The following is a 23,487-nucleotide window of genomic DNA, read 5'->3' on the forward strand; positions in this document are numbered from 1 at the left end:
AGACTATGTAGATGATTTTTCTTTTTTTTAGGTCAGAGACCCATTTTTCTCTTTTTTTTTTTTAGGTCCGACATCCATTTCCACATATTTTTTTCTATTTGTAGATGATTATTCTCTCAATGGCTGGACTCACACAAAAAAAAGTCTCACAACAATATTAATTAAAAGATAAAAGTCTCATAAAATATGAATTTAAAACAGACTTTAGTATTAATGTTATGTTTATGTTTTTTTTTAAATAAAAGTAATTGTGAATTGCCAACAACAATACTGTCATATTAAGAAGAAAACCTACAATATACATTATTCAGATTAATAACATGACTTTAAAAAACCATAATTATTTGACCAAAAAAAAATCATAATTAAAGTACAGGATACAATAAAATCAAAATTAATTCGAGTGTTAATTTATATTTAATATTTTACGTCTCCCTTACAAAAATTAATGGATTTTCTTAAATCATACTGTATAAAATTAAATATGATTTGGTCAAAAGAAGATGATAAATATAAATTTTGTATTACATAAGTCAAAAGAAGATGATAAATATAAATTTTGTATTACATAACGTAAACGAAATTTGTATAACTACTATTTCCTTTCATATGAAGATTATAAAGAATTGAACCAGTACTTTTGAAATATATATATATATATATATAAATCCACATATTATAATTATAATAAAAATATTCACACATATAAATTGACTACTAGTAGTCTAGTACTAAGTTTTGGTCATGTAAATTACTTCAAAATCATGATTAAACACACACATATACATATATAGGTATATATATATATATATGTTGAAGTTGTTTCGGTGCCCATAGTATGATTAGATAGTTTTAAGACGAGGGTGGTATCTAATGAAATATTTTATAACGAGAAATATATAATAATAATACATTGTGTACTAATGAGGAAGCGTACAACATTTTATCTTGTATTTTCTTAGTTGTCTTTTTTTTTTATGTTGTTGGTAAAGAGTATTAAGTATATTCTTAGTTGTTTTATTAGTTGCTCTCTCTCTACTCTCTTTGCTTGATTATATTTTTTTTATAAATAATATGCCTACATCTTGACGTAATTAAATGTGTTCTAAATCCTTATGTAGTCTCCTCCATTGATAAGCCTACAGATTGATTTACAGTTACATACTTTATAAATTTGAAGAGCTACGTCAAATTTTAACGTTCAAAAACCAAAAAAATAAGAATTAACGTTATTTTTAAGAAAGCTATTTTTTGTAGTTTATTTAGATAATGAAACGAAGATAAAAAAACCTTTTGCGGCGCGTGGGTTTTATTTATTTAGAAAATGAATATGATTGGGAAATTGAAAAGAGACACGTTGAAAATGTGAAGTGTGTGGTGGATGTAGAGGTGGAATCAATTTGGGTAAGTGGTCCTTATTGTTAAGGCATTCTTCTGTAATTTAAGCAAATTGAGAAAGACAGCTAACTAATTAACAATCTTACAATTTTCCACATAAGTGGTCCTTATTTAAATCTTTAAATCTACTTATATAAGTTATGCCGATCACGATACATGTGAATGTGATATATGACCGAGTAACAATAAAAACATCAGATATCTTTTGGCGGTGTTTGTGTATGTATTTGATGCTGATCACATGATTTCGCCAATCGCACCGAGAGGTTACATTTATATGTCGACAACTTTGTTCAATCTGATGTGTAAAAGAATGTGAAAAAAGTAGATTTGACATGTCGACTGTTTTATGCAAAGCGGCGAACCGAATTAATATAGGATCAGTACAAGTGTACGAATTGTTTGGATCCATACACTAAAAGAGTTTTCATAGTATATTATCAAAGAAAGAGTATCATCATATCAACTATAATTACTCAAATCCCATATGTTACTCTAATATACATTAATTATATTATTCTATGTAATCCCTTTAATTATATCATTTGATTATAGCTTGTGCTTATATATAAGTTGTATCATTCCATTTGATAATATAACTCTTTTACCAAAGGGAAAATAAAAGAAACGAGACTTTAGGGTTTAAGAAAAGAGACTTGAGTCTCCATGATTTCTCGGTGAGGATAACAATAAAAGCATGAGATATATTTTGCCAGTGTTTATGTATTGAAGCTGGTCAGATGATTTCACACCAATCGCACCGAGAGGTCACAATATATGTCGACAACTTTGTGTCCTTCAAACAATGTAAGAATGTGAAAAATTAGAATTGACATGTCGCAACCTTTCATCCAATAGAGGATTTCGGTCTTGAGTATCTCCACACTGCCCACAACAATCTTCGAATCTTCTGGCAATGTTAAAATACCAAAAAAATAACCGATAAACTTAACATCTTTTCGAATGATTAGCTAGAACCGTTGTTACAACCATCGTCAATACTTGGGCTAGATTGATACTTGCTGGGCCTATAATATGTCCATTAAGTGAAAAAATGAAAAGCCTTTCTTCTTCTTCTTCTTTCTATGAAGAAATCAAGAAAAAAAGAAAGACACGAGAGAGAGGTTTTTGCAATTGAAAGAGAAAAAAAAACACGAGAGGATCGCTCTGCTTCCTTCCTTCTCCCCCAAATCCCTTCTTCTGCTGCCACGGTAATCTTCATTCAACCTTGACGAGAGATTATATAGCCTCTCTGCCTTTAACCGTTGTTCTTTTTTTTTTTTTTTTTTTGGTCTCTCGATTCCTGCCAAGATTTGGTACCCTAGGGTTTTGATTTCGATTTCGATTTCTCCTCCTCCTTCTTTAACCTAGTTCCAGATTATAGTTTTTGTAAATAACTTGTTTTGTTCATTGTGATTTCTTCGATTACGAAATTATTTTTGGCTTTGGTTCTTATTTTTACTTGTTTGTTTTGGCGTTCGACTAGAAAGAAAGAGTTGGTGATTATGACTTCAATTGATGAAGCGTTTCTTCCCGTGATACAGCAGGTAACTTGAGATTTTGCTTCTCCTTCGTGATTGACTTGTTTGATAGTGAATGACTTACTTTTATGTAGTACTATTAGTAGTAGTAGTACTAGTGTGTGTCCTAGTTACTGAAATGGCTTTTGTTTCATCTAAATTTTTATATCAAAGTGATTCAGGTTATAAACTGCTTGCTATTTATGTATATTCATTACTAAGGTTCTTCAACTTACATTGAGACTAATTTTGGGCAGGAGATCATGCTTGAGTTTCGTGCTGGGAAAATGTCTTTGCAGGGAACAAGAGTTGTCCCTGATTCACGAAAAGGACTTGTCCGCATTGTTAGAGTAATGTCCGACACTGAATTGTTGTTCTATTGAACGTGCTATTATTGAAATTAAAGCATCTCTGAATCTAGTTTTTGTTGTTACATTTACTCGTTCTCTGTAAAAATTTAACACGGGTTTTGTTTTCCTCTTATATTCTCTCTTTTAGGGTGATGAGGGACTGGTTCATTTCATGTGGCTTGATCGAAACCTTAATACAGTAGAAGACGTATCCTCTGCACTTTTCTTTTGAGATTTGAGAATTGGATTAAAGGTTCTCCAAGTATTATTAAGTCTTTGCTGCTGAGCCAGTTGATTTGTATCTTGGGGACAGTCGAATTTCTTAGCTCAGTCCATCTAGAAGGTTGTTTCTTTTTGATTTGATTTGCATGAATATAAACAAAATCCAGGGATTTATTAATAGTTGCTACCAGATGTTCCAGTTACGTAAGTTTTTTCCTTGACAATGCCATTTATAGGATCAAATTGTTTTCCCAGATGAAGCTCTATTTGAAAAGGTATGCCTGTTGAATTGAGGCTACTTGCTTGTGCATTATTAATATCAGAATGTGACCACAGCGTACTTGTTTCTGTTTAGGTTAATCAATCATCAGACAGGGTGTATATTCTGAAGTTCAACAGTGATGACCGCAAGTTATTCTTTTGGATGCAGGTCACTTGTTTGTCTTTTTTAAATATGTGTGTGTATCTTTGTTCACCTAATCACTTTCATCTTTGATCTTATTTGTTTCTCAGAACTCTTTTTCTAACTTATTTTGCAGGAGCCAAGAGCTGAAGGTGATGCAGAGCTGTGCTCTTCGGTCAATCAATACCTCAATCAACCAATAGGCATGTAACTATCTTACCCTTGTTACAAACCGTCTATGATATGATTGTATACTGGTACCAGTGTCTTTCTTGCTATTTAACCTTCCAACTTGCATGATTAGCAAACTAACTTTCTTATCCTTAAATACATATTCGTTCATACTGTCATGCATAGATTCTGGCATTTTATGTGTCAACACGGATTCTATAATAATGTCATGGCACTATACTAAGGAGTTTTTTTTCCAACGAGCATCAACCACAATTCGTTGTCATCAATTCATGTGAATTTTTTAATAAATATGAAAGATCAGATTTGCAATAATAAGTTCAATCCTTGCTTGTCATTGTTGGATTGTGTAATAAGAAAGTTTTGAAGTGAGGAGCTTAAATGTGTATTATTTTTGTAGCACTACAAAACTTTTTCCTATCCCAGATGGACGCCACAAATTGTAGCTATCTTTACCTATACTGTAATTAAGATTCTGCTTTAACTCACATATGAGCGTGTAAATGTTATTTTCTCATCACCCTTTTTTTTTGTATTGCACATGCCCTTGATAGGGACAATGCTTAGTCATTTTGCATAGGAGGAAAAGGTGGATTTAATCTAATAAATTTTCTTGTGAACCAGAGTTTCAAGATGAAGACGAACTTGCAGCTGCTGTCACGGATGAACTGGAAGACATGGCAGAAGATAATTCCTCATCTAGGTACCAATTATATCGAAATAGTAATCTGACTGTTAGCTTTTCAAAGTATATAACTGGCTTACCATTTTATCTTCAGAAGTGGGTTTGATTGCTGTGTTGTCAGTGTCATGACAACAGATATTGTCTTGCTATTTTTCTTTATGTTGCATCTGTGGAATGCTTTGGTAACTTACACATCCTATTGTGCACATTAAAGTTTCTTTAGACATGGCTACCCAGTGGTAAATAGATGCCCTGCCAAAATCTATCAGATTCTCTATGTTGACCTACATGTTCTTTTTCATAATCGTGTGAAGATTTTCAACAGATATGCTTGATTTTGAGTTTGAATACTATGTGAAAAGACGCTTAATTGCTGCAAATGGTATTGTCTTATATGAATGCTATGGCTTATATGAATTTATTCATCTTGCATAGAGCTGGAAACTTGGTTGTGCCAAATTTTTCTACAGAGGTGAGTGACGTGACATCTTCGTCTGGACCAGTTAAGCTGGCAGACCTGCAAAGAATTCTGAACAACCTTTCTGCTGGCCCTGTAGGTACAGTTCTCTATCCTTAGATTCTCCTTTCAATAGGCTTTTCTGGTTTCCCTCTTATACTCATTCAGGTATGGTCGGTATTGTGTAGGTATTGCTGGAGATGAAGAAGGTAAATACTTTCAATATAGATACATATTTTTTAAGTATTATGATGTGGAGCGAATACAGTATCTACTTATGCTGAAGTCTGTATGGATTGGAAATGGGAGTGCCCAGCTTTTATTTGTGATTAGTAATCTGTCCGCAGCTATCATTCTTCTTTCTTTCTTTCTTCCATTGTCTATTCTTGACCTCATTGTCCACTCATATTAAATCATTCATAGGTTTAGCATTAGGGGACATCTTGAAGCCGGAGTTGATTATGCCATTGCTTGAGATGTTGCCGGTACAAGAACGACTGTCTTCACATTTACCTGAGGTATATCTTGGGCTTCACTGTTTTCTGTATTCTATGAAGATGAATCCTACATGCAATACTCTTCTTGTTAGTTCTGTCTTCTGAAAGTGTCAGAGGAATGACCAAGTCAAGTTGTGTATTTAGGGTAAGTAGCTCAGAAGGGCACTGAATTATGAAATGGTATAGGGGGTAGGATTACAAAGGGTTGTTGCAGGGGGTTATACCTAAAATTTATATATGTCTATAAATTGTATATTGTTTGACACAGGGAATTCAACCAGTAAATTCCTATATTCAATCCATAGGTTGGACTTTTTATCAACAGGAAAAGTCACTTATTCTTGACCAATGCCCAAACCGAGACCCTAGGCAGATTCATTACTTACTTTTAACTTGTTAGCTCTCTAGCTAAAAGAACTATTGTTTGTGGAGCTGATAACACAGCTACACTAAAGCCGCTTAGGCTACTTACATGGTTATGTACTCTAGACTAACAGAAAAGCAAATCACAGGGACACTGTAGGGCAGAAGATATTCTGGAGTTGTTGCAGAGCCCTCCTTTTCGTCAACAAATTGATGCATTTACCTATGTAAGCCCATCTGTGACTATGGTGTTTCCATTCATGGCTTTATATTCTAATTCAACTTTAATATCTATTTTAGGTACTTCGCACAGGACAAATAGATTTGACGCAGTTTGGTATAGACCCAAGTAAATGTGAGTCAGATTCTTACAAAAGACTTTCCAAAAGCATCATCAGTCTTGTTGAATCATTTTTATAAAGCAGTTTTTTTTAACTCTCTTGCAGTCAAGTTCACAGTTGTCTCATTCCTTGAGGCACTTGAGGATTCGGTTTCAACGCAATTAAAGGATGCAATGGATGAGGCTTAGAATCTTTTTCATATTCTCATGACTTTGAAATTTCAACTGAGAAAAAAAAGATCTTCGTTGTTTGATAGATTAAAGATTTATGTAGTGTTCTTGAAATTGTAAGTGTTGGGATTTTACCTTTTTGCCACAAATGTTTCTGTCGTTCGTTTTATGATTTAAATTGAAAATTCAAACGAAATGCATATGCTACAAAAGAAAGCCAAATGCATAAAAATGTGCCAAATAGATTTGGGCCTCAAAGCCCCAGAAGCCACATTTGTGTAGTGTTAAGGCCCATAAATCTCAGTTGTCTTCTTCCTCCGCAGATCGAGAGAGAGAGACACACACACAGAGGCTATGCCGATGACCTTAAATTCCGTCATCGCCACGAACCTAGCTCCGACAGTATCATCGAATTGGTTTAGCCGGAATGTTTATCGCCGTCGGATTAGCTTCAGCTCCGTGAACTGCTCGTTGGAAACGACCGAAGCTGAACGGTGGGTGAAGCTGAAGAACGGGAACGATTCACTGGAGATATGCAGAGTTCTCAACGGAATGTGGCAGACGAGTGGAGAATGGGGTAAGATTGACCGAAACGACGCCGTTGATGCGATGCTTCGATACGCAGATGCTGGTCTCTCCACCTTCGACATGGCCGACATTTGTAAGTAGCTCTGAGTAAGATTATTGTTTACGAAATTAGCTTAGAAATCAACAAAACTGGAATAATAGATTAGTGAGTTTTGATGATTAGCTAATGTTTAGTGCTATGTTTTACTCACAGAAGGTTTAGTGTGGGAGATTAGTGAAATGGAGTTTGTGCTTAGTTGGTTTCTCTTATGTTTAGATGGTCCTTCTGAAGATCTTTACGGCGTTTTTATCAATAGAGTTCGTCGAGAACGTCCACCAGAGTACTTGGAAAAGATTAAAGGGTAAGTTACAAAGTGCAAAATCTCAATTCCAAGCCAGTTGATTAGACTAAGAACTGGCTAAGTGACTGATTAGGGTATTTTTTTCGTGATGCAGTTTGACAAAATGGGTACCTCCTCCAGTGAAAATGACTAGTAGTTATGTTCGTGAGAACATTGAAAAATCGCGCAAGAAAATGGATGTGGCTTCTCTTGACATGCTTCAGTTTCACTGGTGTTGTTTCTCACTTTTAACTTCACTTGCTAGTAATTGATGTGTTCTGTAGTGACTATTTATACAATCCCTGCTTCATTATTTGCTAATATGTAAGTTTGGAATAGGTGGGATTATGCGAATGATGGTTATCTTGATGCACTGAAGCACCTCACTGACTTAAAAGAGCAAGGTAAAGCTCATTTCTTGTGAGTTTTCGTTTTATTAATCTACCGGCTTGTTTAAACTACTGCAGCATCGTCGATTTGCTTGCAGGTAAAATCAAGACAATTGCTTTGACAAATTTTGATACAGAGAGACTTCAGAAAATCTTAGAGAATGGAATCCCTGTTGTCAGTAATCAGGTGAATGCCAGCTCGATCTTCGCTCATTTTATGCCTTTATCCAGACTACTTTTTGTTTTTGGTTTGTAAATCTTTATGTGAATTCTTTCAAGGTGCAACACTCCATTGTAGACATGCGTCCTCAACAGAGAATGGCTCAGCTTTGCGAGCTTACAGGCGTCAAACTTATAACGTAACTATACTCTATGAAATTCTTGGTCGACTTCTTCCTCTTTAAACCTGACTTAACCATACATTGTTGGACAGATATGGGACAGTAATGGGTGGTCTTCTGTCAGAGAAGTTTCTTGGTACCAATCTGACAATCCCTTTTGCTGGCCCTCGCTTGGATACTCCTTCTCTCCAAAAGTACAAAAAGGTAAGAGTTCAAAGCATATCCATAGATTAACCCTGTCAATGGCAGTTCTCATTGTATTATTAAGGGTTCATCATTGCAGTATCATCATGGTATTACTGCTTTATGATTTTTGAGGGTGAAATTACAGATGGTTGATGCATGGGGTGGGTGGAATCTATTCCAAAACTTACTTCGAACGATGAAGAACATAGCCTCAAAACATGGAGTTTCGATTTCGACAGTGGCTGTGAGATATGTACTAGATCAGGTATTTGTTCTGACTCATAATACCAATCTGGTTTGTTAAATTTTTCTGAAAAATGGGAATCTCATCTCAGCAAGGAGTTGCTGGATCAATGATTGGGGTGAGACTCGGGTTAGCGGAGCACATAAAAGACACAAATGCTATATTCTCATTGGTATTGGATGAAGAAGATGTTAACAGCATACAAGAGGTTACCAAGAAAGGTAAAGATCTTCTCCAAGTGATTGGCGACTGTGGAGACGAATACCGACGTATATGATTTGCATATGTAATTTATATACAGTATCAAGTCATGTAAGTACATGTTTATGTTTGTAGAATCGTTTTTACGCTAATAAGACTTCTTTTGATGAGACAAAAAGACAATTCTTGCATAAACCACAAAGGCTATTCTTGTTATATGCCCAGAAAAGGGACATGACCAAGATAGCTATGAAAAAAGAATTAAGAAAAAAACAAAGCTTTACATGTAGCTGGATTTGAGTCACAAGGGTTTCACCACCAGACATCTTAGCTAGATTTGAGTCAAACTTGGAACATAATCAAACAAATTTGGCAGAGATGATACGAATCCAGAATGCACCTGTTTTACTTTATTGTCCTCTCCCCATAATGAATTGAATACCACCTGTTTAATGCAGCAGACTCCACTTCTCACTACCAATTGACAACACACGATAAACTTCTTCTCATCCACCAATAAACTTATGAGGCCGAAACTACAAGCTTCACGTTCCAAATCCACCCATATCTCCAATTGTTGATGTATCTCTACGCTGTAATAACACAGAGTGTTTCTCTTCTCTAACAATCTTAGTGCAATTTTTTTTTTTTAATTTTCTTTTAAATTCATCTGTTATTGGATTAAGTACTTTTAAGTTTTTTTTTAAGTACTTTCTTTTCGTTTATGTTCTGCACACCGTCAAACAAAATCCTAACACAAGGCAACATCACCGAACCATAGTAAAAAGAATAGTAGTCTAATTTTTCAAAGCCTCAAACAGAAACATAACACAGTACATTCAAATGAACTTTCTAAGCAGATCACGCAGCATCATGTCAAATCGTGTCGGACAATGTGCAGGTGCGTGACGTCGACGACGTTCTTCTATATCCCTCATCATCATGTCCGTACGCTATTGATTTCAGTAAACAATCAAACTTAGACTCACCACCGCTGCCATTGTTAACACTAGAGAACGATGATCCGCGAGACCTCGCTATGAAATTGCGGCACTGCTGGATTACGCTTCTCAGATTGTTGTTTGGTGGCATGATCGGATAATTAGGGTTTGCTCTTCCTTCTTCTTTTGTCCCTGATTTGGGATTTTTCTCATTAAAAGGGAAACAAAAAAGTCGGATCTCTGCAATTTTTTTATTAATGGTATGAAAAAACCTTTAATTTAACAATAGAGCAAAATTTTATTAATATTTGTTGAGCATTTAACATCTCATTTTTTTTTTAATTACCTAACAATATACAACAATTACCGAAAACGTGCATAAAAAGAAATACCTGTAAATCGAAATCTAGAGCCCATACAAAATTGGGCTTAAAAGAAACTGGGCCGGAATTAATTTAAATCCCGGTTATAGGATGATATCTTTTAAACCGGAGACATTCGATAGATTAAAAGAAACCCTAAGTGTATATAAATCATATAGTTTCCATTTTTTACGTACTTCTTCTTCCTCATCGCCGTCAAACAAACCCTAAAAACTCACTCCGCCTCCTGCGAGATCCATCAACACTTGCTCAGTAAGTAAACGCGATCGCCACTTATCCATTTCTCCTACTACGTGGTCACTAGTCTTCTTGATTTGATGTTTTTTTTATTTTTTGGTATCAGAAAATGAAGGTTGTCGCCGCGTTTTTGCTCGCCGTTTTGAGTGGGAAAGCTTCCCCAACCAGTTCCGATATCAAGGATGTTCTCGGATCAGGTTCGTTCCTTTGGTAGTAACTTCGAATTTTGAGCATTCGATTTTTTTTTTTTACATTGCAAGAGTCGATGGAGAATTCGAGTTTAGTGAGTTCATATCTATGTTTAACTTAGAAATGTTAGTTTGGGCATTTGCTTATCGTGAGGTTTAGTGAGTTCATATGTATGTTTGTTCAAGTAAGATTAGATGATTGTAATTGTGACTGTGTTTTGAGGTTAGAAGGATCATAGAAGGAGGGTTGATTGTAATTGGGGTGGAATGATTTGATTGATTTGAAAGTGGTTTTGTTGTTGGTGTTTGATTTTTTTGCAGTTGGTGCTGAGACAGAGGACTCTCAGATTGAGCTTTTGTTGAAGGAAGTGAAAGGAAAAGACTTGACTGAGCTGATTGCTGCTGGTAGGGAGAAGCTTGCTTCTGTGCCGTCTGGTGGTGGTGGTGTTGCTATGGCTTCTGCTCCATCCGCTGGTGGAGGAGGCGGTGGTGCCCCTGCAGCTGAGTCCAAGAAAGAAGAGAAGAAGGAAGAGAAGGAAGAATCCGATGATGTAAGTATTTCTTTATATTTCTTTTTTTCGTATGAGCGAGCTAAAACCTTATGGTAGCTTGAAATGGAGATGGTGCTTACTTGTGTGTTAATTTTTGCAGGACATGGGTTTCAGTCTATTCGAGTAAGCTGGTAGCAAACGAGTTCTGGTTTTGTTGTACCCTGGCCTTTTGAAATCTATATGTTGTTGTTTAGTTTTGTATTCCATTAGACCAGTGCTGAGATTCTCAAGACGTTTTTGACTCCAAACGTCAGTCTCACTTGTGATTGTCATTTTATATTTCAATTCAAAACTTTTGCCTCGGGTACATCGTCGATGGTTTAACAGTCTCTTTTCTATTAACCAACCTCAGTATATATATATATATATATATACACCAACACTTTCCCATAACTAAAGCTAATGAAAACACATATACAGAGTTTAGTAAACATCAGTATTCCATTATCCTTTTAGAACGATGCTGAGATCTCAAGAGATTTTTGACTCTAAACATCAGTCTCACTTGTTATTGTCATTTTATATTCCAATTCAAAACTATTGCGTCGGTTACATCGTCGATTGTTTAATATTCTCTTTTCTATTAACCAACCTCAGTATATGAATGGAATTGGGATATGGATGGAATATAATGAAATAGAGTATATACTAACACTAATGAAAGTACATACATATAAAGATTTTAGTATTTCAAAATGCAACTTCCAACTTTCTTTTGAACAATAGCATCAAATGTAACATTGACATAGATCTTTAAGTACGATTTTGGGTGGTTTTCAGATTCTGTTAATATTGGAAATGTGAATCCCATTCGAACACTTTCAGATTATGCTCGGGCTAATAATTTTAATCTGGTTTGGGTCCGATTGGATTAATCCATATTAGCTAGGCTAATTATGATCAAAAGTGATCTGAAAAGTCTATGCAATTAAAAGATTCCGAAACTAAAATGTAACAATCCCAAAAAAAAAACTGTTTCAAGATTAGGTTTAGCAAAAACCCCAAGAAAAGAGAGCAACAACATGTCCAAAGTTTTCTCACAAGATAGGAATGAGTAATGTGCCACTCCCTGTTTTATTCACTCGCTAGTCCATCAATCTTTACTCTTGGACCTCTGGCTGCTTCTTTCCACCTGATTTCAGGTACCAACCAATTGCACCGAAAATAGTCACCACACCTGCCACCACCGCATAGTTTCTGTTCTTGTCTTCTGACACCTTTGGGCCTGACTCAGCTGTTGATGTTGCACCACTAGCGGCCTTTGCTTCACTTGCTGACCCTGCTGCTTGTTCTCCCGGACCCTAGTTGTTCATATAAGAAGTTTTAGCTCGAGTATTGACCACAGTACATTTTCTCTCTTTTCTTGATAGAAAAAAGCTTCATCTAAACAGAATATCACTAGTCTTAAAGTTAAAGAAATCATTACCTGTCTGGCTATCTTCTCAAGCTTCTCCTGCTCCATTTTCTGCCAATGTAGAAACCCAATAAACAAAGCTAAATAATAGGACAGAAGATCACTGCTCAAAAAATTAATTTGTTTAGAAAGTTGAAAGTATTATCTATCATGTTTCAAGTTCAAGCTGGATGCAACAAGGTTCAGATAACAAATAGACTTGACTTCTACAGTTAGATACGAGATAAGTTTCTTGTAAGTAAAAAACAACATACTTTCTGATAGAATCAAACAAGAGCTTGCTAAAAAGTTTTCATCATAAATGGAAAGTAAATATACTTTTAGCTTTGAGGATTCTTAGTCTACAATTATTTTATTCACATCGATATGGAAAGCTTCTGAATTCTGATGTTTTACCTTAATGAAAACGTTCTCAGCAGCTTTCTCCTCTTCGCTAAGAACTTTGCCACTAGAGAACCTGCGAGACACAATTCTGAAAGCATTTCTGGCTGCCATGGTGATGAAGAAGTATCCTGTACATAAAAACATTAAAATCATTACTATTTAAGCCTGACAGTGACGAAATGGGAGATGAAAGGGACAAACTCAGTTCCTTTGAAACCCTGAAATCAATCCAAAAACTCCAAACAAAATTACAGATAATCTATAGAGAGGAAACAGTTGTGGCAGTAAACTCAGCCCCTCACAATACTTTTTCGTCGTCATCATCATCATACAAACCATGGAGAAGCAAGCAACTAACTATATGCTATCACTTAACAGTAACATCTACTACTGTATCAAGTATTAGCTACTGCTTAAAAACTCAAGACAGTGGTGGAGGGCACTTGTCTATCACGATATTTTTTCGTCATCATCATTCATAACATAGAGAAGCAAGCAACAACATCTTTGAATCACTCATACAATAGTGAAACAAAGGTTACATTCAAATCAAAACACAATACACTGGTGGATCCTTGTGGAAGGCTGTGTTTGTTACCATAAACAAGTGTATCAAACACAGTTTCTCAGATACCAAAACCGATCCAACCTAAGGTGAAAAAAAAAACACGTATAGATGAAACACAAACGAGCTCAAAATCAATCCATTAGGTTACGTTAAAAGCGAAAGAAACAAAGAAGCGTAAACTAAAATAAATCATCCAGTCGCGAATAATACACAGCAAAGCACTGATAAAGCTAATGCAAAAGCATTAAATCAAAACCTAATCCTGATCCGAAAACAGAGAAACGAAAACCCCTAGCTCCGACCTCGAAAATGGTGGTATCGCGACTGGAAAAATCGAGGACCGGTGTTAGATCGACAGAGAAGAAATGGTTTAGAAGAATTTGTAAACAAATCTAAAAAAACGAGGAAGGAAAGAATCGTAAAATCGGAGAAGATGATCGGAAGAAATGAGAACCTTTGTTCGATGGATAGATCGTTAAAAAGTTTCGTCTGGCTGCTTACAGAAGAAATGAATGACTCGGTGAAGAAGAAGAAGAAGAAGAAGAAGGTCTGAGAGAGAGAGAGATATGGAAGGAGTTTAATGGGCTTAAACCTTAACTATTGGGCCCAAAAGCATTGTGTAGCCCATTATATGAGCATTAAACATTTTGTGCCTTGCAAATTACAAAAACACTTGAACTTTGTATTGAACTTTGTATGTATATTTATTTGTGAACATTAAACTATTTTTAGTGGGCACCTACAAAGCATTGATCTATTGATATTTTGATGATGAAATCTGAAAAAATCGTCTAGGTTGATATTATAGTATATGATTCCTTTTGTATATAGTTTATATCATTTTTGGTTCAATTGGAGTCTGTATAGTTTAGGATTAGCTGGTTTAGAGACTTTGGTTTAGGCCTGGTATAATGTATATAAACTTCCAATTGTACATTTTACATTGATAAGGAGAATGAGATTCTTTACTCATATGGTATCAGAGCGAATGCTTTCTCATTCTCTGTAACAAACTTTTTCCGATCATCGATTCTAATCGGAAAAGTTAGTTACGCCGCTGTATTTTTTTTTCCGATCTAGATCCTTCCGTAGCTCTTTGCGTTTTCGTCTCGCTTTCGATTCCTTTTCTGATTCGCGTTGTTTTTGTTTCCGCTTTGCTTCTTATCAACTCGATTCAGCTAATTATGGGAAAACGAAAGACCACTTCGAAGTATCGCTCTTCTACACCAGATCTATCGGAAATTTCTTCTCCGACTCTCCGCGACAATGCTCGAAGCTCGTCGCCTTTGCGAGTTGCCTCTGGCTCTACGCATCAGGCACTCGATACTCGACCACGGTCGTTCTCTGCTCCGTTTACAGTCTCGGATTCTCCAGATAACATTCACAGCCCATATCATCTTCACAGCTCCGATCATCCAGGTTTGGTTCTTCTTCCTGACCTCTTAGATGGAACAAACTATGGAACTTGGATTGTAGCCATGACTACTAGTATCGAAGCTAAGAATAAATTGGGATTTGTTGATGGATCTATAGTCCGACCTGCGGAGACAGATCCTTATTATCCGATATGGAAACGATGCAACAACATGGTCAAATCCTGGATGCTCAATAGTGTGTCGAAGCAGATTTACTCTAGTATTCTTTACTTTGCCACTGCTGCAGAGATATGGAGAGATCTGTACACTCGATTTCACAAATCCAACCTTCCTCGTTTGTACAAGCTGCGTCAGCAGATTCATTCACTTCGTCAGGGTAGTATGGATCTGTCTTCCTATCATACTAAAACTCAGTCATTATGGGAAGAACTCTCTAGTCTTCAGGTGACTGCAAGGAGTGTTGATGATTTGTTGGCTGAAAGAGAAACGAATCGTGTCATTGATTTCCTTAGGGGACTTAATAGTAACTATGACACGGTGCGTAGCCAGATTCTCATGAAGAAAAGCTTGCCATCTCTCTCTGAAGTCTACAACATGTTGGACCAAGATGATTCTCAGCGATCGGCCAGTTTTCCACCTGCTTCTGGTACTCTGGACACTTCTGCTTTTCAAGTGACTCAACAACAGTCTCAGGGCGCATCTTCTGGTGGTTATCAGATTCAAAAAGGCAACAAACCACTGTGTACCTTCTGTGGGAGAATTGGCCATGTCATGGATAAATGTTACAAGAAAAATGGTTATCTGGTTGGTCATCCTCGTTTCAAGTCAACACGAGTGGTTCCCACTGCAGCCAATATCATTTCCGAGAGTCTGAGTGAAGGAAATGTTGTTGCAGAGACTCCGAGATTGACTGATGATCTCTCCACAGGACAAATGCAGCAAATAGTCTCTTTTCTCAACACCAGGATCCAGAGTTCTACACTTACACCTGAGGTTCATGCGGTTTCAGTATCTTCCCTCCCTTCTTCTTCTTTAACCAATGGCCCAACACATGGTAATTTTATCCCTCTATCATTTGTTCTTTTTCCAGTGTTGATAGGCCAAATCCTTTTTCGATTACCAAACGTTATGTTTGTTCTGCGAATAGCAATCTTATTGCTATCAATGCTTGGGTGATAGACACAGGAGCTACTAACCATATTTGTCATGATAAAACTTCCTTTTCCACTTTCAAATTTCTCTCTAATACCAATGTCAATCTTCCTAATGGCAGTTTAGTAAGCATTGTTGGGATAGGATATGTTCATTTGGGCAATCATTTAGTTCTTCATGATGTCTTATACATCCCTCAATTTAAATTCAACCTTTTAAGTGTCAGTTGTTTGACCAAATCTATGGGTTGCAAAATCTGGTTTGATAAAAATTCTTGTGCTCTTCAGGATCTTTCTCGGGACTTAATGATTGGAATGGGTAAACAAGTGGCCAATCTTTATTTTCTGGACATTGAGTCTATAAATCTCCCAGTTCATAAAGCTTCTTTAGTCGCCGCTTCTGTTGTTTCTCATGATCTCTGGCATAAACGGTTAGGTCATCCTTCCTTTTATAAACTTCAGTCTCTTTCTTCTGTTTTACATTTTGTAAAAGAACCAAAAATACAAAAGGATTTTCATTGTAAAACTTGTCATTTGGCAAAACAATAACATATTCCTTTTATCTCTCATAATAATATAAAGAAAATTCCTTTTGAATTGGTCCATATTGACACTTGGGTTCCTTTTTCTGTTCCTACTCATGATGGATTTAGATATTTTCTCACTATTGTAGATGATCATTCAAGGGCTACTTGGGTTTATTTGATGAAACAGAAATCTGATGTTCTTCATATCTTTCATTCTTTTATTGCTATGGTTGAAACTCAGTTTGAGACTAGGGTTAAGGGGGTTAGATCTGACAATGCTCATGAACTTAACTTCACTCAGTTTTTCCAATCTAAAGACATTATCCATTTCCATTCTTGTCCTGAAACTCCACAATAAAATTCTGTTGTGGAGAGAAAGCACCAACACATTCTCAATGTTGCTAGAGCACTTCTGTTTCAATCACATCTCCCACTTCCTTATTGGGGAGATTGTGTTCTTTCTGCTGTTCATCTCATTAATCGTCTACCAGCTCCTGTGCTTGATGAGAAGAGTCCTTTTGAGATTCTCACTAAGAAAGCCCCTACCTATGATGACTTCCGAGTCCTAGGGTGTCTTTGCTATGCTTCTACCTCACCCAAGAATCGACATAAATTTGATCCCCGAGCTCGAGCCTGTGTTTTTCTTGGTTATCCTTCCGTATACAAAGGTTATAAACTTCTTGATCTAGAAACAAATGACATTTTCATTTCTAGACATGTAGTTTTTCATGAAGAGCTCTTTCCTTTTGCTAAGTCAGAGTTATCTCAGGAAGCCAAGAATTCTTTTCCTGATCTGCCTAGCAATTCTCCTAGGCTTCCACATTTATCCGATGCAGAGGCTTCTCCTTCTTCATCATCCCTAGAGACTATGCCTTCTGCTAGTCCTAGTACAAATGTCCCTGAACCTTCTGTTCAAACATTGCATAGGAGAATCAAAAAGCCTGCTTATCTTCAAGATTACTACTGTCATTCAGTGGGATCTTCAACCATTCATGAAATTTCTCAATTTCTTTCTTATAATAACATATCAGAACTTTATCATTCTTTTTTAGTTGCTATAGACAAAAACAAAGAACCCTCAACCTATGCTGAAGCCAAAGAATTTGAGGTGTGGTGTGGATCTATGGATGTTGAGGTTGATGCTTTAGAGATTACTTGCACATGGGACGTTTGTACCTTACCTCCGAATAAGAAACCCATCGGTTGCAAGTGGGTTTTCAAGATAAAATACAATGCTGATGGCACTATTGAGAGGTATAAGGCGCGTCTTGTTGCCAAAGGATACACACAAACTGAAGGGGTTGATTTTCATGACACGTTTTCTCCAGCCTGCAAGCTTACCTGTGTGAAGCTTCTCTTGGCTATTTCTGCTATTTATGGTTTCACTCTTCACCAATTGGACATTTCTAATGCCTTCCTCAATGGTGACCTTGATGAGGAAATTTACATGAAGCTTCCTCCAGGATATGCAGCAAGAAAGGGGGACTCTCTTCCACCTAATGCGGTTTGCAGATTGAAGAAGTCCTTGTATGGTCTTAAACAAGCCTCTCGTCAGTGGTTCTTGAAGTTTAAATCTACTCTGATTGATTTGGGTTTTGTGCAGTCTCATTCTGATCATACTTGTTTTTTGAAAATCACTACTGATCTCTTCTTGCGTGTTCTAGTTTATGTGGATGACATTATCATTGCTAGTAACAATGACGTTGCTGTAGAGGAGTTTAAGGCTCAACTTAAGTCCAGTTTTAAGTTGCGTGATCTTGCTCCACTTAAATACTTCTTGGGTTTGGAAATCTCAAGATCTGTTGAAGGTATTCATGTCTGTCAAAGGAAGTATGCTTTGGATCTTCTTGATGAAACAAGTCTTCTTGGTTGTAAGCCTTCTAACATCCCTATGGATCCCAGTGTCAAGCTCTCTAAGGATACTGGTGGTGATTTTGTTGATGGTAAAGTATATCGGCGACTCATTGGACGGCTCATGTATCTTCAAATTACTCGTCCCGACATCACCTTTGCCGTCAACAAGCTCAGTCAGTTCTCTGAAGCTCCTCGACATGATCACCTCCAAGCAGCCTATCGAGTTCTCCATTATATCAAAGGCACTATTGGGCAAGGTTTGTTCTATTCTTCCAATGCAGAACTTCAGATTCAAGCTTTTGCAGATGCGGATTATAACTCTTGTCCAGACACAAGACGTTCTACTTCAGGACATTGCATATTCTTGGGCACATCCTTGATATTTTGGCGATCCAAGAAACAGCAAGTTGTGTCAAAGTCCTCTGCGGAATCTGAATATCGTAGTATTTCTTTGATTATTGATGAACTTGTCTGGCTTGCCAAGTTTTTTAAGGAACTTCAGATTCCTCTCCATAAGCCGACTCTTCTGTTTTGCGACAATGAGGCGGATATTCACATTGCTAACAACTCTGTCTATCACGAGCGCACAAAGCACATCGAATCTGACTATCATAGTGTTCGTGAAAGGTTGGTTGCAGGTTTGTTTAAATTACTTCATGTTAACACTCATCTGCAGCTTGCTGATCCTTTCACAAAGGCTCTTCATCTTGTTCCCTTTCAACAGTTGATAAGCAAGATGGGTCTTCTCAACATCTATGCCCCATCTTGAGGGGGACTATTATAGTATATGATTCCTTTTGTATATAGTTTATATCATTTTTGGTTCAATTGGAGTATGTATAGTTTAGGATTAGCTGGTTTAGAGGCTTTGGTTTAGGCCTGGTATAATGTATATAAACCCCCAATTGTACATTTTACATTGATAAGGAGAATGAGATTCTTTACTCATATGGTATCAGAGTGAATGCTTTCTCATTCTCTGTAACAAACTTTTTCCGATCATCGATTCTAATCGGAAAAGTTAGTTACGCCGCTGTATTTTTTTCCGATCTAGATCCTTCCGTAGCTCTTTGCGTCTTCGTCTTGCTTTCGATTCTTTTTCTGATTCGCGTTGTTTTTGTTTCTGCTTTGCTCCTTTTTCAACTCGATTCAGCTAATTATGGGAAAACGAAAGACCACTTCGAAGTATCGCTCTTCTACACCAGATCTACCGGAAATTTCTTCTCCGACTCTCCGCGACAATTCTCGAAGCTCGTCGCCTTTGCGAGTTGCCTCTGGCTCTACGCATCAGGCACTTGATACTCGACCACGGTCGTTCTCTGCTCCGTTTACAGTCTCGGATTCTCCAGATAACATTCACAGCCCATATCATCTTCACAGCTCCGATCATCCAGGTTTGGTTCTTGTTCTTGACCTCTTAGATGGAACAAACTATGGAACTTGGATTGTAGCCATGACTACTAGTATCGAAGCTAAGAATAAATTGGGATTTGTTGATGGATCTATAGTCCGACCTGTGGAGACAGATCCTTATTATCCGATATGGAAACGATGCAACAACATGGTCAAATCCTGGATGCTCAATAGTGTGTCGAAGCAGATTTACTCTAGTAGAATGAATGAGAGTTGGCTCAAACAAAGGAGTAACACCATTGTGGAAACCAAGATTACGTAAGTAGGATTTCTAAGACGTATGAGAAATCTCGATCGATGTACATGTAACACAATTAAACGATATGATAGTCTTTATTGATTGATATATTCCTATATATGTAAAACTTGTTCTGTGTCCAATATACCAAATTGTTTCGAACTTGTTATTCGTATAATATAAACATGTTCTCTCAACATATACAATAGTCAACAATATTGCTTTTCCCGTAAGTTTCAGCCACAGTACAACCCCCATATTTCACTGTCTCCTCCACATTACCAGAAGCCTTCAATTACAAGCACTATAACATGTTTATTTTAGCTTTTTTTGTCTTTTGTAAAGAAAAAGAAAAATCTCTATCTTTATTATCTATCTGTTATTTTCAGTTTTGATCTTCATGAAAACTCCATTGCATATTTGTAATATATATATCTCCTTTTTTTGTTTTCTGTTTTGCCTTCAACTTCACACCTAACATACTTGTTTTTAATCCATACATTTGCCTACTTTATCTATACGTATCTTTTGTCTTATTTATGGATTGAGAACCAAACAATGAGAATAACATTTTAGCTACCTATTTCAAATTAACCAACTCAAGAAAATTGTTAGATTACCAATTCAATATAAACATGTTAAACCTACTAGACCTTTTAGCCCCACTTGGTATTCTTCTTTTTACTACATGAGCCACAACTCGATGTATTTCATACCAAAAAAAAAAACAATTTCTTATTCAAATTTCTAAGTTAGTCTAGTCATTTTGAATAAGAGGGCATTCTGGTCATTTGACAGCTGTAACAAGTCTTTGATAGGCTCTTTAAGGCCAGTCTTGGGTTATATAACAAGTCATCTTCTGTCATTGAGTGAAGAGAGGAAAAGGATCTGAGCGAGGGACAATGGCAACGACAAGACAGATCTTGGAACAGCCACAATCGCCATTTATTCAACGCATCAAGAGCTCAGGGAACATGAGCATCAATGGTAGCCCCATGATTGATGACAAAGAAGAGGAGCTTTCACAGTCTGCTTTTGCTTTGTTTAAGGCAAAAGAAGATGAGATTGAGAGGAGGAAGATGGAGGTTAAGGATAGGGTCCAGACAAAGCTTGGACTCGCCGAAGAAGCTACTAGAAGATTAGCCGAGATTCGGGAAGTAAGTTTGATTTGTATAACAATTTCAAGAATACTTGGACAAAGATTTTCATAATATTTAAGAGAGTTGTGGTTTTTTTACATTTTCAGGAGCTTGAAGCTCTTACCGATCCAATGAGAAAAGAGATATCAGCGATAAGGAAAAGAGTCGATACTATTAACCGAGAACTCAAGCCTTTAGGACAGAGTTGTCAGAGAAAGGTAAATTAAACTAATTAGTGTTTAGGATATTCACTAAACTTATATGTCTTGCAGATTCTTGAGACCATTGGTTGTTGTTGTTTTCACAGGAGAGAGAATTCAAAGAAGCGCTTGAAGCTTACAATGAGAAGAACAAAGAGAAATCTATATTTGTTAGCAAGCTAGTTGAGGTGAAACATTCTGTTTCCATTTGCCATTTCTTTCAACCCAAAATATTATTGTTGTTTTGCTAAATCTTTTGGGTATGAAATGTGTTTTCAGCTGGTTACCGAAAGCGAGAAACTGCGGATGACAAAGCTGGAGGAACTCAGCAAAAGCATTGAAGTTTCTCTACGCTGACACAAGATTAGGACAAATCAAGGCTGCAAAAAAAAAAGCAGCCAGCTTTGATTTCTTCTTTCTTCTGCGCTTTTTTAATTGTGTTATTCGATATTTTCTTTGTCTGTGATCAAATCTGTTTTCCTGATTCACAGAAATGTGTTAAAAGATCACATTCTTATGTTTTCATGTCTGTGACAATGTTCCTCAAATATGCTCTTTTCTTCCTGACTATGAAACTTTTGTAACCTTAACCTCTATCAAAATTTCTTACTATGAAATCATATACAAACATGTTAATTAAGTCTTAGAACTCGGTAATGTATAGATGAAACAAAAGTTAAAACTTAATAGCCAGGACGTAAGAGTTTTTTCTCTCTTTTGGCAATCTTCCTCATCTTGTTCTGTTGAATCCTCGCAGTAATATTCTCTGATCTCTTTTGTTGTTTCTCCACCCTAACCTTCTGTTGCACTTCAACTCTTTCTTTCCACTTCTCCGCGCTCTTCTCGCGCCTCTTCTTTTCCTTTTGGATTCTCTGCTTCAACCGCTTTGGATCATCGCGAACTTTGATACCAACAGCTCTCCTTATAGCCGCTTGCCACGAGTGCTTCTTTGCAACAACATCCCCTTTCTCTGGATCTTTCTTTAAACCCTCTAACTCAATCGCCATTTCAAGCTCTTTCGCTTTAGAAACTCTCTTTTTCTTTCTGTTTTTCCCGTATTCCTCATCATCTTCGTCCCCAATCTTGACATAACCATATGTAAGATCCTTCGCAAATTCCTCAGAAGCTGAGTCTTTCTTCCTCTTATTATTCTCAAGACGGCGTTGTCTCATCTTGGTGTAGCAGTAGCTACGATAACACAAGGTCCTTGTTTAGTCAAAGAATTCCCAAGAACGTTGCCTTCTTGATGCGTTGAGAACTCGTAAGTTCTGCCGTAACAAGGGTTTTAGAGTTTAAAAGCTCTTGATTATAATTCAATAATATCGTGTCTTACATCTCAATAGGTCGTTCTCTTATATAGAGAATACGAAGCCTATTCCTAACTTAGAAAAGAAGAAACTTCACTAAAAGAAAAGGAAATAACACATAATTAAAATGTTAAAAGTGATATGTGAAAACAGAGGAAAAGGAAGCAGAGCAAAGAGGAAAGCTTCTAGATGCTCCCTGCATCACATCTTCTCAAACGTATCGTTTTCTTGCAAGCCACGAAACATAGGCTGTATCTGTCTCATTACCGGATTTTTCCTTTTCCTTCTCCAGCTTCTATTTCTGCAAATCAAGAGTGGTCAAAACAGATTTTTCAGGATCTAACCTATCTCTCTTTGCCTTCTTTAGATTTTCAATTGTGTCTCTCTTAGCTTCAGCTTTTCCTGCCTTGCTAAGACCTTGAAACCACTTCTTCTCTGTATCATCATCAGACAGATCGAATCTTGCAGGGATGAGGTTTATTAACTTGTCTGAGAATTCACCATGACGATGAATCATATCGACAGTTCCTTCCGATTCTAGATTAAGTTTCTCCATTTTCTTCGTCATCTACAAAATAATCACAATCAGAACAATACAAAAAGCCAAGAAGACCGAGTTGCAGAAACAAACCCTAACCTAACGCTTCAAAAACAGAGGAAAGAAAGAGACTTAGGTCATTGGGCCCTTAAGTAGATGGGCCTATTTAAAAAACCAAACCGAGTTGAATTGGAAACCGGTTTAGTTATAA

The 23,487-nt window shown here is 36.7% G+C and overlaps 7 protein-coding genes across 11 annotated transcripts; 5 read left to right on the plus strand and 2 right to left on the minus strand.

Moving 5' to 3' along the window:
- The first annotated feature begins 2,205 nt into the window (after window positions 1-2,205).
- Window positions 2,206-6,794, plus strand: LOC104752665 (26S proteasome regulatory subunit RPN13). Its single transcript, XM_087459944.1, has 14 exons — window positions 2,206-2,609; window positions 2,885-2,945; window positions 3,176-3,268; window positions 3,417-3,476; window positions 3,727-3,765; window positions 3,846-3,920; window positions 4,030-4,096; window positions 4,710-4,788; window positions 5,206-5,327; window positions 5,416-5,436; window positions 5,651-5,745; window positions 6,237-6,314; window positions 6,388-6,442; window positions 6,534-6,794. The coding sequence occupies exons 2-14, from the start codon at window positions 2,904-2,906 to the stop codon at window positions 6,614-6,616; spliced, it is 909 nt and encodes a 302-aa protein (XP_087316070.1). The 5' UTR covers window positions 2,206-2,609; window positions 2,885-2,903; the 3' UTR covers window positions 6,617-6,794.
- Window positions 6,795-6,799: 5 nt separating this feature from the next.
- On the plus strand, window positions 6,800-9,045 carry LOC104752666 (flagellar radial spoke protein 5-like). Of its 2 annotated transcripts, none has more exons than XM_010474861.3 (9): window positions 6,800-7,259; window positions 7,443-7,527; window positions 7,622-7,738; window positions 7,846-7,910; window positions 7,994-8,082; window positions 8,175-8,254; window positions 8,329-8,440; window positions 8,568-8,687; window positions 8,758-9,045. In XM_010474861.3, exons 1-9 carry the CDS (start codon window positions 6,953-6,955, stop codon window positions 8,941-8,943), a joined length of 1,161 nt encoding a protein of 386 aa, XP_010473163.2. In that variant the 5' UTR covers window positions 6,800-6,952; the 3' UTR covers window positions 8,944-9,045. The 2 variants fall into 2 exon arrangements, with proteins under 2 accessions (XP_010473163.2, XP_087316069.1); XM_087459943.1 differs by having other exon boundaries at window positions 6,888-7,259; window positions 7,380-7,527.
- A 1,248-nt stretch (window positions 9,046-10,293) lies between these two features.
- LOC104703585 (large ribosomal subunit protein P2z) lies at window positions 10,294-11,719 on the plus strand. 2 transcript variants are annotated; one of them, XR_015562628.1, is made up of 5 exons: window positions 10,294-10,443; window positions 10,535-10,625; window positions 10,938-11,167; window positions 11,268-11,365; window positions 11,605-11,719. XR_015562628.1 is itself a non-coding variant. In XM_087459945.1 (4 exons), exons 2-4 carry the CDS (start codon window positions 10,538-10,540, stop codon window positions 11,292-11,294), a joined length of 345 nt encoding a protein of 114 aa, XP_087316071.1. In that variant the 5' UTR covers window positions 10,294-10,443; window positions 10,535-10,537; the 3' UTR covers window positions 11,295-11,474. The 2 variants fall into 2 exon arrangements, 1 of the variants encoding a protein (XP_087316071.1); XM_087459945.1 differs by lacking the exon at window positions 11,605-11,719 and having other exon boundaries at window positions 11,268-11,474.
- Window positions 11,720-12,074: 355 nt separating this feature from the next.
- Window positions 12,075-14,208, minus strand: LOC104703586 (uncharacterized protein At2g27730, mitochondrial). Of its 3 annotated transcripts, none has more exons than XM_010419620.3 (5): window positions 13,988-14,096; window positions 13,790-13,857; window positions 12,978-13,093; window positions 12,594-12,632; window positions 12,075-12,468 (listed from the first exon to the last, which is right to left on the minus strand). In XM_010419620.3, exons 3-5 carry the CDS (start codon window positions 13,074-13,076, stop codon window positions 12,268-12,270), a joined length of 339 nt encoding a protein of 112 aa, XP_010417922.1. In that variant the 5' UTR covers window positions 13,077-13,093; window positions 13,790-13,857; window positions 13,988-14,096; the 3' UTR covers window positions 12,075-12,267. The 3 variants fall into 3 exon arrangements, with proteins under 3 accessions (XP_010417922.1, XP_087316072.1, XP_010417920.1); XM_087459946.1 differs by having other exon boundaries at window positions 13,836-13,857; window positions 13,988-14,076; XM_010419618.3 differs by lacking the exon at window positions 13,790-13,857 and having other exon boundaries at window positions 13,988-14,208.
- Window positions 14,209-14,717: 509 nt separating this feature from the next.
- Window positions 14,718-16,383, plus strand: LOC147941942 (uncharacterized). The gene is made up of 2 exons (XM_087460276.1): window positions 14,718-15,963; window positions 16,349-16,383. The coding sequence occupies exons 1-2, from the start codon at window positions 14,718-14,720 to the stop codon at window positions 16,381-16,383; spliced, it is 1,281 nt and encodes a 426-aa protein (XP_087316402.1).
- Window positions 16,384-20,652: 4,269 nt separating this feature from the next.
- LOC104703587 (uncharacterized) lies at window positions 20,653-22,048 on the plus strand. Its single transcript, XM_010419621.3, has 4 exons — window positions 20,653-21,249; window positions 21,339-21,449; window positions 21,539-21,619; window positions 21,711-22,048. The coding sequence occupies exons 1-4, from the start codon at window positions 20,995-20,997 to the stop codon at window positions 21,786-21,788; spliced, it is 525 nt and encodes a 174-aa protein (XP_010417923.1). The 5' UTR covers window positions 20,653-20,994; the 3' UTR covers window positions 21,789-22,048.
- LOC104703588 (uncharacterized) lies at window positions 22,014-23,015 on the minus strand. Its single transcript, XM_010419622.3, has 2 exons — window positions 22,944-23,015; window positions 22,014-22,619 (listed from the first exon to the last, which is right to left on the minus strand). The coding sequence occupies exons 1-2, from the start codon at window positions 23,000-23,002 to the stop codon at window positions 22,115-22,117; spliced, it is 564 nt and encodes a 187-aa protein (XP_010417924.2). The 5' UTR covers window positions 23,003-23,015; the 3' UTR covers window positions 22,014-22,114.
- Window positions 23,016-23,487: the final 472 nt, after the last annotated feature.

This window comes from Camelina sativa, chromosome 7, assembly GCF_030686135.1.
Source record: "Camelina sativa cultivar CO46 ecotype springtype chromosome 7, ASM3068613v1".
Taxonomy (NCBI): domain Eukaryota; kingdom Viridiplantae; phylum Streptophyta; class Magnoliopsida; order Brassicales; family Brassicaceae; genus Camelina; species Camelina sativa.

Bases quoted from the DNA above. Each gene is read 5' to 3' on its own strand.
- LOC104752665 (XM_087459944.1), top strand. From the start codon at position 2,904: ATGACTTCAATTGATGAAGCGTTTCTTCCCGTGATACAGCAG. The intron at 2,946-3,175 runs GTAACTTGAGAT...AATTTTGGGCAG, and splicing joins TTCTTCCCGTGATACAGCAG to GAGATCATGCTTGAGTTTCG. The intron at 3,477-3,726 runs GTATCCTCTGCA...TGCCATTTATAG, and splicing joins ACCTTAATACAGTAGAAGAC to GATCAAATTGTTTTCCCAGA.
- LOC104752666 (XM_010474861.3), top strand. From the start codon at position 6,953: ATGCCGATGACCTTAAATTCCGTCATCGCCACGAACCTAGCTCCGACA. The intron at 7,739-7,845 runs GTGTTGTTTCTC...AGTTTGGAATAG, and splicing joins GACATGCTTCAGTTTCACTG to GTGGGATTATGCGAATGATG. The intron at 8,441-8,567 runs GTAAGAGTTCAA...GTGAAATTACAG, and splicing joins CTCTCCAAAAGTACAAAAAG to ATGGTTGATGCATGGGGTGG.
- LOC104703585 (XM_087459945.1), top strand. From the start codon at position 10,538: ATGAAGGTTGTCGCCGCGTTTTTGCTCGCCGTTTTGAGTGGGAAAGCT. The intron at 10,626-10,937 runs GTTCGTTCCTTT...ATTTTTTTGCAG, and splicing joins CAAGGATGTTCTCGGATCAG to TTGGTGCTGAGACAGAGGAC. The intron at 11,168-11,267 runs GTAAGTATTTCT...TAATTTTTGCAG, and splicing joins AGAAGGAAGAATCCGATGAT to GACATGGGTTTCAGTCTATT.
- LOC104703586 (XM_010419618.3), bottom strand. From the start codon at position 13,076: ATGGCAGCCAGAAATGCTTTCAGAATTGTGTCTCGCAGGTTCTCTAGT. The intron at 12,633-12,977 runs GTAAAACATCAG...CTACATTGGCAG, and splicing joins CTGAGAACGTTTTCATTAAG to AAAATGGAGCAGGAGAAGCT. The intron at 12,469-12,593 runs GTAATGATTTCT...ATGAACAACTAG, and splicing joins TTGAGAAGATAGCCAGACAG to GGTCCGGGAGAACAAGCAGC.
- LOC147941942 (XM_087460276.1), top strand. From the start codon at position 14,718: ATGGGAAAACGAAAGACCACTTCGAAGTATCGCTCTTCTACACCAGAT. The intron at 15,964-16,348 runs GTAATTTTATCC...TGTGCTCTTCAG, and splicing joins AACCAATGGCCCAACACATG to GATCTTTCTCGGGACTTAAT.
- LOC104703587 (XM_010419621.3), top strand. From the start codon at position 20,995: ATGGCAACGACAAGACAGATCTTGGAACAGCCACAATCGCCATTTATT. The intron at 21,250-21,338 runs GTAAGTTTGATT...TTACATTTTCAG, and splicing joins GATTAGCCGAGATTCGGGAA to GAGCTTGAAGCTCTTACCGA. The intron at 21,450-21,538 runs GTAAATTAAACT...TTGTTTTCACAG, and splicing joins GACAGAGTTGTCAGAGAAAG to GAGAGAGAATTCAAAGAAGC.
- LOC104703588 (XM_010419622.3), bottom strand. From the start codon at position 23,002: ATGAGACAGATACAGCCTATGTTTCGTGGCTTGCAAGAAAACGATACG. The intron at 22,620-22,943 runs GTGATGCAGGGA...GTGTTATCGTAG, and splicing joins AACGATACGTTTGAGAAGAT to CTACTGCTACACCAAGATGA.